Source organism: Oratosquilla oratoria, chromosome 40 (genome assembly GCF_046742065.1).
Source record: "Oratosquilla oratoria isolate Oo_2021 chromosome 40, ASM4674206v1, whole genome shotgun sequence".
Taxonomy (NCBI): Eukaryota; Metazoa; Arthropoda; class Malacostraca; order Stomatopoda; family Squillidae; genus Oratosquilla; species Oratosquilla oratoria.
Genome location: NC_134816.1, coordinates 11,305,094 through 11,319,527, shown reverse-complemented (window position 1 = coordinate 11,319,527; position 14,434 = coordinate 11,305,094). Strand labels below are relative to the sequence as shown.

Here is a 14,434-nt window from a genome sequence, read left to right as displayed (position 1 = left end):
CTCTCTCAGAAGGAACTTTGTGATATCCAGAAAATGGTAATATTTCAATGAATGTTTTCAACTCATCAACACTGAATGTAAAATCACATATTTTTACATGAACTTGCATAGCGAACTGTCTCTTTGACAATGTGCTCATAGATGCCGGGAGTCATAAGTTTCTCAAACAGTTCCAGAGGTGATAAAGTATCTAGATTATCTTTCATTTTCTGCAAACAATCCCTGTGATGTTCGGAACGCCCTTTGACCTTGCTGTATTCAGGAGTTTTGTATCCATACGGGTTCAGAGTCACAAAATTTGCGTTTTTTTCTGGATGATGTAGTGGCTTTAGCTTTATTTTCAGCATGTTCTTCTATCGGCACTCTATCCACATGAACTTCTAAGGTACCAGGCACATCTTGAACAGATATCTCACCCATTTCATCTTCAGCTATATCCTCCTCGTCAGTCAGTTCATCTACATCCGGTGGTACAATAATCACATCAGCTCTTTCAGCTGCATCTTCCTCTTCATCCTCATCAAACAATAATTCAAGGGTTCTCTCAACTGTGAGTGCAGAACGTTGTCTCTTCGCCATCTGTGATGAAATAGAATAATATACATAAGTTTATACATACATACATACATACATATACCAAGGCTTTTTCCCCCTTCCAAGGGAGGTAGCCAAAAAGGGAAAGGCATAAAAACACTCCCACCCATTTCATCCCTAAATACACTCCACACCCCTCCCACCCTTCCTCTCATCTGAGCACCTCATCTGAGCACCTCCTGGATGACGGGTCATCCCTGCACCCTGCCCACCGCCCTGGGTCAGAAGCAGTGTCGCAAGACACAGTACATCCACAGCAAGGCCGCTTCATTTAATCGGCGACCCCCCCTCTCCGTCCCCCTTTGCATATAAGGAGAGGACGGGGAGAAATCCCTTCGGGCTGCGTCAAAATTTACTCACACATACTACCCCACCCCCCACCCCCCCGCCCATTCCTCCTCATGCAGTCACAACATCATCCATATACAACCATTCTCCACTCACCTCTGTCTTCCGTCCTCTCCCTTCCTTCCTCAACAGACATTCCCCTCTTCCCCAAAGCCCCCTTCACCCCATCCATCCACCTCATCCTAGGACGTCCCCTCATGTTCACTCCCTCCACATCTGCCTTCCATACCTCTTTTACTAGTCTTTCTTCACTCATTCTTTCCATGTGTCCAAACCATCCTAATATTCTTTCATCAACCCTATCTCCCAAATCCTTTTTCACCCCTGTTCTCCTCCTCACCTCCTCATTTCTCACTCTATCTAGCCTAGTAACCCCCACCATACTTCTCAGACACCTCATCTCAAACACATTCAAACTCCTTCTCTCTTCTTCTCTTATGTTCCACGTTTCTGCCCCATACAATGCTGTTGGCACAATCACTCCTTCATACAGTCTCCTCTTCGCATCCATTCCCAAATGTCTATTTCTCATTACACTCTTTAAACCACCAAGGCATTTACTCGCTTCTCTCAATCTACATTCTACCTCCACCTTCACTCCACCTTTTCCTGCTACACTTGCACCCAAGTATCTAAAACTATCCACTTCCTCCAGTCGCTCTCCCTTAATGTTCACTTCCAGTCTACTGCCACTTTCACCCCTTGTACATCTCATCACCTTACTTTTACCCACATTTATCTTTAGCTTTCTTCTATCACATACTCTCCCAAACTCTGCCACCAGCTTCCTCAATCCCTCCTCTGACCCTGCCACAAGCGCAGTGTCGTCTGCAAACAACAGCTGGCTCACCTCCCACTTTTCTCCATTTTCTTTAACCATCTCCAATCCCTGACTCACTACCCTAGCATTCACCTCTCGCACCACCCCATCCATGTATAAGTTGAACAGCCAGGGCGACATAACACATCCTTGACGAAGTCCCACCTTTACTTCAAACCACTCACTCTCTCCATTTCCAATCCTAACACATGCTCTACTACTCACATAAAAACTCTTGACAGCTCCCAAAAGCTTTCCTCCTATCCCATAAATCTGCATAACCTCCCACAGTGCCTTTCTGTCTACCCTATCATAAGCCTTTTCCAGATCCATAAAAGCCCAAAAAACATCCTTCCCCTTTCCTATAGCTTTCTCACATATCTGTCTTACCACAAAGATCTGATCTACACAACCTCTACCCGTCCTAAATCCACACTGTTCCTCACCAATTACTCCTTCTGTTCCTCTCCTAATCCTCTCAATTAAGATACTCCCATAAGCCTTCCCTACTACACTCAACAGGCTAATCCCTCTGAAATTACTACATTCACACTTGTCCCCTTTTCCCTTGTAAAGAGGAACTATACAGGCACTACTCCAGTCCTCCGGTACTCTACCCTCTCTCCAGCAAACATTAAATAATCTCACCAACCAGTCCACCATCACTGAACCTCCCTTTTTCAGACATTCTGCATGACATCCATCCAGACCAGGTGCCTTACCTGCTTTCATCATCTTTACAACTGCCTTCACCTCATCCTTCCTTATTTCTCCTCCATTCTCCTCACTCATCACTCTCATTTTCTTCGTATTTCCCACTGCAGCTATCTTTCCCTCCCTATCCTCCTTCACATTCAGCAACTCCCTAAAATATTCTGCCCATCTTCCCCTCACTGCCATCTCTTCCATTATCAACTCTCCATCTGTACCTTTTACCTTTTCTTCCCTACTTGATTCACCTCCTCTTCCTCTCTTAATTTCTTTCCAAAACATCTTTTTATTATTTTCAAAATTTTCTGTCATACTCCTACCCCATTTCACATCTGCTCTCCTCTTTGCCTCCTTTACCTTTTGCTTTACTTCTCTTTTCTTTTCTTTGTACGTCTCATATGACTCCCCTGTCCTCTTTTGTAACCAATCTGTGAATGCTCGCTTCTTCTCTTCTACAACCTTCTTTGTTTCCTCATCCCACCATTCACTACCCTTTCTTCTATTTCCTCCTGTCCTTCTTGTTCCACACACCATCCTTGCACACTTTAAGACTCCCTCCTTGAACCATCCCCATTCCTCCTCCACACCCATCTCTGCTCTATCCTTAACTCCCTCCCACTCCTCCTTCAGCTTCTTTTCGTACTCCTTCTCCTTTTCCTTTTCATTCAAGGAGTTCACTCTAAGAACCTCCCTACCTTTTGTCCCTTTCCTCCTTCTCCATCTATCCTCCACTCTCAACTTACCTTCCACCAAAAAATGATCTGATATTCCCCCACCCTCTCCCCTTAGCACATGTACATCCTTAACTCTTCCTATCATAATCCTATTTACCACTACATAATCCATTAGCGCTCTATCTACCACCCTTCCCTCCACCACCCTCTCCCATGTGTACTTATGCTTGACTTTCTTCCGAAACACTGTATTTGCTATCATCAGCTCTCTTTCTAGACACATTTCCACCATCAACTCTCCACTACGATTCTTTCCTGGAACTCCACACTTCCCAACCACTCCATCGATTGGACCATTTCCCACTCTAGCATTAAGGTCTCCCAGTACTATTACATTGACATTTCTTCCTAAACCCTCTATGCACTCATTTAAATCTATCCAAAAGGTCTCCCTTTCTTCTATACTCTTCTCACTGCCCGGCCCATATGCACTTACAAAGACCCACATCTCCTTTCCCAGTTTCACCTTCATCCACATTATCCTTGAGGAAACCTCCTTCCACTCCACTACCCCTTTACCTATCTCCTCACTTACTAGAATAGCCACCCCTTCCCTCCCTCTCCCTCTCTTCACTCCTGATAACCTCCCACTTACACTCCCAAACTTACACTCACCCTTCCCTTTCAACTTAGTTTCACTCAAAGCCAACACATCCAACTTTCTTCTCACAAACATACTACCTATCTCTTCCCTTTTACTCTCATCTGTACCACATCCACGCACATTAAAAGACCCAAACCTTAGGGTGCTGGCCCGAGGCCCGCCAGCACCCCTTATGCCTTTTCTTTTCATTTTAGGTAATTGCCCCTTGGGGCTACAGGGAGAAGGATGCCTAGTCCCTCTCCCCGTCCCTTTCTTCTCGCCTCTTACGATCCAAGTGGGAAACAACAATTTATTCAGTATATATTTTTTTATTCTTAATTTTTGGCCTGTATTGGCCATGTGAGGGGAAACAGATCCCTCGCACATTGACACTACTATTATACAGTAACTATATAACTACTATAACTAAATAGTTGCACTATTATAATGCACCAACCTTTGAAGCAGTATTCAGTCAGATATGTTGCCTACGACGATCCGAGCACAAATGATGTATTAGTGGGTGTAGCAGGCACCGTCACCCATGGCATGTTGTAACATGAATAATCAGAGGGAGTTGCAGGTTCTTTTATCGTTGTCCTGTTGTGACCTGTAGTAGCACATGATTCTATTATATTGTCCCAGTGTCCTCATTTGAGGACAGGCATTTTATAACATTGCTGGCTTGCTGGGTACTAATAATAATTACTTGGTATATAATGTACATGGTAAATCAGCGTCTTAGAAACATGTGACAACACCTATAATATCGGTGTCGATAGAGTAGTACTCTGTATTGAAGATGAAATGTAGGCTTATTTGTGGCTCAATTTATCCCTGAAATTGGACCCCAACTAAATGCTTTTGTATGCATCGGTGAAACATAGTTTTAACATGAGGTTGTTGCAAAAACATTATAGTTTGTATTCTATGTATCTTTGAGTTATTCTATTCGCTTATTTATGAATATGACAATGATATACCCAGTGTCCTCAAAAGAGTTAACAATGTGTAAGGTGCTAAAACAATGTGGTCCTTGCATAGGAAAGGGCTTAAAGACCTCACTCCATGCTGACGCCAGAAGGTCAGCCTGTTGTTAGGGCGTGTGTGCAGAGTGGTTGATGACCTTGGATATAGACACAGAGTACTCCTCCAACTACCGTTTGAGCAAAGCCATCAGTTGCTCCTCCTCACGATGTGAACCGATGTAGAGGGACTTCCTCAGGCTTCTCTGTAGCCAATGCATGTTATGTAGGATAGCGTCACGGGCCTCTGGGGGTGCTTGTAGGAGGTCTGTAAATCTGTTCTGTAATGCAATTTTTAGTTTGTTAGTGCACATAGAAGCGGTGAACGTGGTAGCCTTGCTGTGCTTTGTTCTAGGAATGTGCCTTTTCACCGCGTTTTTGACAAACTTTGTGAGTGAGCGCCATCCCTGCTCTACCGCTGCGTGTGGAGCGTTGTTCATGTTTATGTCGGTGTATGTCATAAGAGTGTTTTTGAAGCCTTTCCAGTCGGCCTGACTGTGTCGTAACCGAGGCTCAGTGGATAAAAGAATGGATGAGTTGGAGATGCGAAGGTTCAAAGGTAGGTGGTCGGAGAGGGTGGGGGCACCTGGTGAGATAGTAGAGTTGAGGAAAAAAACCTCAGTTGTTAGAGAACACCAAGTCGGGCTTACCCTGCATTCCATGGACTATGAATGTGGGAAAGTCCGGACATAGGAACTGCAGCCGGTGAAGTACAGTAAGAGAGTGCAGTTATCGACTCATTGATCTACTGCTGTGCGTGCCGGGGCTCCAGTCAACATGTCTACAGTTGAAGTCGTCAATGAAGAAGGTTGGAAATTTGTATGACATCATTTGGCAATGTCAACAAAGGGGAGGAAGATGACACGGGGAGGGCGGTAGAGGGTACACAGGAGGATGGGACCACGATTAGTGCTCAACTTGATCGCAAGCTTCTGCTCATAGTGGAGTTGATGTGACGTGCATGCGAGGCAGGAGTATATATACTCTTCGCCATGGTACCAAACAACAGAGATGCCAGATGTCGCTAACGAAATCAATCAATAGGCTTCTAGAATATTTCCGCAGACATACTCTATACAATTGTGGATACAAAATATTACAAATAATAATATTTCACATGTCAATCCAATATGAGGCCCGATGATAATACTTGTATCAAAATATATAATTTGAATTATGACTAGTAGCTCTAACGTGATCTTAACCATTTTGCATTTGAGCGGAGTTTCCCGCGCATAACAACGGGACTGGGCTTTATAGCGAAGGAATCATTTTGTCGTTTTCGATATCCCATGTAGTTCAGGAGTATTAGCTTTTCACCCGGAACAAATTAGTAACAAGCTGAAATTTTCAGGATGTACTCAAAAGACCTTTCCTAATAACATACTAAAAGTCCCCAAGAACCCCTTGCGAGGTTTTTGAGAAATTCAAGGTGGCGTCCAAAATGGCAGCTAATTTTAGATTTTGTCATATTTCAAGACCCAAACATCATAGAAAGTCAAGCAATAAGTCAATATATATGTTTTTTAGGGCAAGGAGTTCAATTCTCCAACTAATTTTTGGATTATCTGAATTTTAGATGAAATCATTAGCAAAAGAAAAACAAAATACATGTTTATCAACCTGAACATAAACACATTATACCATAAAATTCATGCCAGTGGCAAGAAACAACACATAACCATTATCCTAACTATAGGCAAAAAATGCTTAGCTGTAGTACTAATTATAGAATTTTAATCAATCAATCAATAGATAAATCAATAAATCCAATCAATTTTGACGATGGTCTTAGGCATCATCTTCGTCATCAGTTTCAGGAGAAACTGGTCTTGCTATTTCAGCCTCTTCATCATCATCAATGAAAGATGGCATTTGTGCTGCATTGTTGCAGGTTTGACCACTGAACTTTGTACACATGGCAGAGTAGTGCACCCCCCTCTTCCTGCAGCCACATGATGCTCTACAGCTATCTGCTTTGCAGCCACATGAGTTCATGTTGAGCAGAAAGTCGGGGGCAATGGGGTGGTCAGTTTCAACTGGAATTAGGATGTCCTCCAGCTTCCATCTCCAGGCTGTTGGCTGCAAGGGCCTGCCCATCCATTCCTGGATAGTGTGATAAGTTCTGAAGGAATGCTGTTTGGCTGCAGCACTTGTCGGAGGCAAACTTGCCAGTTGGAAGGATGAGGACAGAGATGTTCTGCTGATTGCCTGTTTGTAGGCAGTGTAGCGGAACTCATCCAGTGACACACCATGAGGTGCACCATACAACTTCAGGAGGAAGCTTTCACCTTAATTTCTCAAACCCCTCGAAAGGGATTCTTGGGGACTTTTAGTATGTTATTAGAGAAGATCTCTTAAGAACTTTCTGAAAATTTCAACTTGTTACTAATTTGTTCCGGGTTGAGGCCATATTTGAGCTAATGCTCCTCGACTAATGTTAATGGAGCTCCAAGCGCTGATTATTATTAGACGTGTGCAACTTTTAATACAAGCAATGATTAATAGAATTATTACGTACAATCAGTTCTATGACTGAAAAGTGTTTACAAAAGAAATCTCACATACAGCAATCACAGACATGTATGTAAATAATTATTTATCAAGAATTAAATAACAATGTCTGCCCTTTGACAGATTCGTATAACCCTCAACATTTACACGTAACCGATGGGAAACGAACGAAGATATACATATCTCTTCTCATCTCGTAAGAAAAGTCATTAGTATCAGCATGCATGCATGGGACACTTGTTACAATTTGTCCTATACAAGCGTTTATAGTGTAATTTTAACTATAGGATGTTAAATCCTTTGAGAAAGACAGACAATATGTAATTTTAGGAAACGAAAACAGATATACATATCTCTTTTCGTCTCGTAGGAAAAGTCATTAGTAACAGAATGTATGCATGGGACACTTGTCACACCTGTTAAACTAATTCACGTATGCACGCCAAGATATCAATTTGAAATATGTAATTTCAACTATAGGATGTTAAATCCTTTGGGAAAGACGGACCTGTCGTCAGAATATTTATACATACATACATACATGCATACATACATACATACATACATACATACATACATACATACATACATACATACATACATACATACATACATACATACATACATACATTGTATATATATACATATATATATATATTTATACATATATATATATAAATATACATATATATATGTATATATATATATATATATATATATATATATATATATATATGTGTGTGTGTGTGTGTGTGTGTGTGTGTGTGTGTGTGTGTGTGTGTGTGTGTGTGTGTGTGTGTGTGTGTGTGTGTGTGTGTGTGTGTGTGTGTGTGTGTGTGTGTGTGTGTGTGTGTGTGTGTGTGTGTGTGTGTGTGTGTGTATTCACTTGGTCTTTTGGTCTTTGGATCACGTGTTGGACTCGTGATCGATAGCTATTTCCCTCCTGGAAGAGAGCTCAGAGCTCGTAAGTCCGATCTATGGGTAATGCTATGACCTTGCACACACACACACCCCCAACTCCCCGCCCACGAGAGTTGGAGTAACACCCCTCAGCGCTGCGATACTGATATTATTTCAGCCCCGGGCGAGAGTCGAACCCGGACCTCCGTAGTGGCAGGCCAGAGCTCTAACCACAGCGCCATGAGGTGTGTGTGTGTGTGTGTGTGTTTGTGTGTGTGTGTGTGTGTGTGTGTGTGTGTGTGTGTGTGTGTGTGTGTGTGTGTGTGTGCGTGTGTGTGTATACATTACATATATATATATATATATATTTTTATATATATATATATATATATATATATATATATATATATATATACTTCATTAAAAGTGATGGCAAGTTGTGCTCTAACCCAAACACGCAACAAACGGCCACAAACCCATGTGTGGGACAAAACACTATAAACGCATGTATAGGACAAATTGTAACAAAACCAAGCACGCAATATTGCGTTACAACCCAAAGCCTGAGGCTCTCCCAAACACAGAGTGACCTTGCACTGCCTCTACCAGTAGTTTTTCCCAGTTATCCGGTAACCTCCCCCAGTGAAAAGAAAGTATGAACACATATATATATATAAGGTAATATAACTTCATTCTTCGGAAACCTTCTTCCGTTACAACAAAGTAAGAATATCCCAAGCTACTGAAAATGGGTCTTGTACCCGAAATCGCGATCTAGCTAAATTGAAAACCCATATTGATGTCATAAATCTCCTTTTCAAAACAGAACAAGTCCATAGTAAGGCACATGGAAAATAGTCTTAAGAAAACAGTAAGTGCACAACTGGCCATCACTTTCAATGAGGTAACATGAGAGAAAATATCCTGCCCACACACATATATATATATATATATATACAGTATATATATATATATACATATATATGTATATATATATATATATATATATAATATTGTTACGGGCTGCTGGTATGTGATGATACGTTACGTATAACGGATATGTGCTTAAGAACCAGCTCACTTCTAGAAGCCACTGTAGGACTGAACTATCTGGTCAGGGCCTAGATAATTCGTAAGACTAGAAGTAAAGGTAACAAAGAAGATTCCAGGAAAGGAATATTAAACTAGCGATAAAACTAGTAAACGAAATTATTAATGGAAAATATTTACAGGCAATCAACACAAAAGAGAATGGGCAGTAGGGTCAATGGGACCGTACATGATTATGAGAATATGGAAATTATCGTTCAAATAAGAAACACAAGATAAGTATACAATATGGTACTATCTAAGTACAAAGAGATCAGGAACATGCATCAAAATAAGTAATAAGTACAAATATAAGTAAAGTAATGCAATGTATATCAGACACGTAATGTAGGCAAAAAGGGTGATCACTTCACACCAATCGTCTCATGAATCTAAACCTTCTAGTTTTTATCAAGAGATCAATATGTGGGAATATGACAACGAGTCAGCGAATTCAACCGCTTATATACCATTGGACCGGAAACGGAATACTTCCGGGTGAGTGTGCGGGTGAGGAGGAGGGTAAGTTAACACACGTCAACATGGGTCGTTTTAGGACCCTCGACTCGCTTGAACAATCTATTTATTTAGTAACTGTCAAATCTGTGCGCTCCGAACTATTCAGGATTTCGCTTGTCTGTTTGTTCTACAAGAGTGCGCACCTCTCCGCACGTAGGCAAGATTACATATAGTGGACGGGCGTTACTGCTTAACATTGTTACAATACATACATAGACAAGAAATATGAACATAGTTATGTAATACAAAGGAACACAATTCTATAACATAATTACACATATGACGTAATATCTAATATTACGTTACACCTCCACCGTTTGGGAAAGCTTTTCACTTTCTGTTGAAAAGCTATGTTCTAGAAAGGACGTCGGCTAAAACATTAAAGACGCCTTTTATATGATGAATTGTTAGATTAAAGGGTTGGAGAAATAAACTCCAACGTGTAAGTCTCGGATTCTTGTTTTTCATAGTCTGTAGGAACTTTAAGGGGTTGTGATCCGAATATACTTGAATGGTAGTTGAGGAACCCAAGTAGACTTCGAAGTGGATAAGGGCCTGGACCAAAGCGAGCGTCTCCTTCTCAATTGTTGAGTAGTTCTTCTGCGCAGGGGACAGCTTCTTGCTGTAGTAGGCGATAGCGTGAAGAACTTCATTGTGTTCTTGCAAGAGGGCGGCACCGATACCGGTGTCGCTGGCGTCGACTTGCAGAAGAAAGGGTCGTTGGAAATCGGGTGCCCTTAGAACTGGTGCGTTAGTGAGAAGGGACTTCAGGTTTTTGAAGGCCGTCTCACAGGTAGGTGTCCACACGAAGTCGTGGTCTTTTCTCAACAGGTCAGTCAATGGTTCTGCTACATCTGAAAAATTTGGACAAAAACGGCGATAATAGCCACTCATTCCGAGGAATCGACGTACCTCTCTACGATTAGTGGGTGTTGGTACATCATTGATGGCTTTTATCTTGGCGTCTATTGGAAACACTTGGGAATTTCCAACTTTAAATCCCAAATAGGGGACCTGTGTATGTCCGAAATCACATTTGGACAAATTGATGGTAAGGTTTGCTTGGTCTGCTCTATAAAAGAAATTATTTAGGTGTTCAATGTGTTCTGTCCAAGACTGACTAAATATTATCACATCATCTAGATAAGTTTTTACTCCTGGCAATCCTGCAACAAGATTACTTATCATTCTTTGGTAAGTGGCAGGGGCATTTTTAAGCCCAAATGGCATTGCTCTGAATTGGAACAATCCCTCTTCCGTAATGAAAGCGGTAACTTCTCTTGAGCGAGGGTGTACAGGGATTTGATAGTATCCCCTTAACATATCCAACTTGGATACATACTTGGCAGTTCCTAGACTGTCTATGATATCATCTATCCTAGGGATAGGAAAAGCATCGGCCTTAGTATGGGCATTGATTTTCCTGTAGTCAATGCACAGGCGATAAGAATTGTCAGATTTAGGGACAAGAATGCAAGGAGATGCCCAAGGACTACTGGAGGGTTCAATTATTCCCTGTTGAAGCAGAGTGTTTATTTCTGCTTTTATGAACTCCTTCTTTTTTGGATTGACTCTATAAGGGGCTTGTTTGATAGCCCTTGGCGAGTCTAGAATTATTTCGTGTTCTATCAAAGAAGTGAATCTTGGGGAATCTAGAAATAATTTTGGAAAACTTCTTAAGAGGAAAAGAATGTCTTTACCTTGTTTCTCAGATAAGTGTCCTACTTTTATCTGAAGATTTTGTAGTATCTGAGAGTTTTCCAAGGGAATCTCAGGAGGATTAGGCAGGTTATCAGGAGGCTCTTCCGATTCTATTGTGGTAGAGCTGCAAATTGGAATTGGATCTCTGGAATGATAAGGTTTTAAGGTATTTATGTGACAGAGACGGGAACTCTTTCTTCTGTCTGGAGTTTTGATTATGTAGTTGAGATCACTGGCTCTGGACAAGACTTCATAGGGTCCTTTGTATTTAGCCTGCAATGGATCTCCTGGTATGGGAAGATAAAGTAACACTTGATCTCCTGGAGAGAAAGTTCTAAGTTTAGAATTTTTATCATACCGACCTTTCATTACTCGTTGAGCATTCGTCAAGTTCTCTCTTGCCAACTTCCAAGCTTCTAACAACTTCTCGGTGACCTGGGACACGTATTTCAAAGAAGGAACTGGTGGTTCTTCTTTCATCCATTGTTCATGAAGTATCTTTAGGGGACCACGGACTTCATGACCGAAGACTAATTCTGACGGGCTGAATCCAAGGCTTTCTTGAATTGTTGTTCGGGTGGCGAACAACAAAAAGGGGAGTCCGTCTTCCCAATTTCGAGTGTTCTCAGCACAGAATATTCTTAACATTGTCTTGAGCGTTTGGTGAAAGCGCTCTAGAGCACCTTGTGATTGAGGATGATAGGCGGAGGAAGTTACATGATTTATACCTAGTGTTACAAGAGTTTCTCTAAACTTGTTGGAAAGAAAATTACTTCCTTGATCACTTTGAATGTTCTTAGGAAATCCTACCATAGTGAAATATTTCAACATTTCTCTGATTATGTTTTGAGCTTTAATATTTTTCAAAGGAATTGCTTCTGGAAAACGAGTGCTCATACACATGATTGTGAGAATGTACTGATTTCCTTTACTTGAAGGAGGTAAAGGTCCTACACAGTCAATAAGAACTTTTTTAAATGGCTCTTCCATTACAGGAAGAGGATGGAGTGGAGCTTCTACAATTTTCTGGTTGGGCTTACCTACAAGTTGACATGTATGACATGTTTTACAATATTGGGCAACATCTTTGACAACCGTGGGCCAATGGAAATGTTGGGTTATGTTGAACAAGGTCTTTCTTACCCCTAAGTGACCTGCTAAGGGAGTATCATGAGCCAATCTTAGAACATTATTCCTGAAACCAAGAGGGAGGACTATTTGATTCCTTACTTGCCATGGCTGGTCAGCGTTTGCGGTGGATGCTCTCCATTTTCGCATTAGGACTCCGTTTTCTATATAGAAACCTCGTGACATATTTTCAACTTCTTCTGGAGATGAAACAATCTCGTACAAATTTTTAAGAGAATGATCTGACTTCTGTTCTTTGATTAATTCTGCTCTAGATAGAGAAACTGGTGAAGAAGAAGATGGGTCAGTTTGGGAGAATAGGGATTCTAAATTATAAGTCTCCTCTTCAGATTTCTTGTACTGAGATCTGGTTACAGCACAAGCGGGAAACAATTGTAAGTTATCTGAAGGTTCTACTGAGGTCTTAGGGTTATTTGTTATTAAGGGAGAAATGACTTTGCTTCCAGCGATGTCGTTGGCCAACAATAAGGATATTCCTACTATGGGAAGAGAGTCTACTACTGCTACTTTAACCATTCCGGTTGTTAAATCAGACCGCAAGAAAACATTATGTAATGGACATTTTATAATTCCTCCAACTCCTTCTATCAATATATCATAACCTGTATATGACTCACCCTGATTCTGCAAGACAGAATTTAAAATCAGACTTTGCTTTGCTCCTGTGTCTCGGAGTATGGAAATAGGATATTGTTGTGAACTACTACTATGAGATGTAGTTCCTGAAGATACAAATGGTTTGAAACAAGGATCATGATTTGACGAGGGGGGTTCTACATTACTTGACAATACCGGCTTCTTTGGTAGTTTATCCTGAATAGAGGATTTTGAATCATCTGATTTTATATTACTTACAAGAGTTGGTGTCTTATTGGAGAATGAGGGTGTCAGTCTCTTTCTGCAATTAGAAATGTGATGGCTAACCTGTTTACAATATGAACAAGTTACAGGGGGATTAGTCTTAAACCTTTCCATTCTTTGCCAAGGTTGGTTTGGAGGATATTGATTGAAATCAGACCTGTAACTGAAATGTGATGGGCTAGACTGATTTTCAAAGTGTTTCTTTGGGGACCAAGGATCAGAGTATTTTGTTGAATCTGGAATATATGACTTTGACTTTTGGGATTCCATTTGTCTTGACTTAGGTTTATGATTTAGTGTGAACTCATCAGCCAATACAGCAGCTTTAGTTAAAGTTTCGGGAACATGATCATCTGTAAAATTCCTAAGATCTGTCTCTAAGGTATTCTTAAACTGCTCCAACAAAATCAACTGTTTAAGTCTATCTAAGGTGTCCGTTTCACTAGCCAAACACCACCTATTGAATAACCTCTCTTGTTGAGCCGCATATTCTACGTATGTTAACTGAGGTGTCTTCCTATAATTACGGAATTTCTGTCTATAGGCCTCTGGTATTAGTTCATAAGCTTTTAAAATACAAGCTTTCATATTATCATACTCGCTTTCTGCTTCTGAAAGAGAAGTATAAATTTGCTGAGCCTTACCCTTAAATTGCGTTTGAATGATTAATGGCCAATTTTCTTTAGGGATTTGTAACTGTTGCGCCAATTTTTCCCACTGAAGAAAGAATATTTCTGTTCTCTCCTTCTGAAAATTGGGGAAGAAGTATTACATACTTGGAAATATCTATATAAACTTCCTGAACTACTGGTTGTCTATCAACAATCCTAGCTTAAACTTATGTATTCTTTAATTCTAACTCTACTTGTTTCACTTTAGCTTCCTC

The 14,434-nt window shown here is 40.8% G+C and overlaps 1 protein-coding gene across 1 annotated transcript in view; it reads right to left on the bottom strand.

Annotated features, from left to right (window-relative positions):
• Nucleotides 1-637: 637 nt before the first annotated feature.
• The window catches only part of LOC143020552 (uncharacterized), a 38,856-nt gene continuing 25,059 nt past the window's right edge, over nt 638-14,434 (bottom strand). The window contains exon 2 of the mRNA XM_076176983.1: nt 638-3,947. Within this exon, the coding sequence (XP_076033098.1) occupies nt 1,010-3,947 (2,938 nt within the window). The 3' untranslated portion in view covers nt 638-1,009. The remainder of the gene's footprint in view (nt 3,948-14,434) is intronic.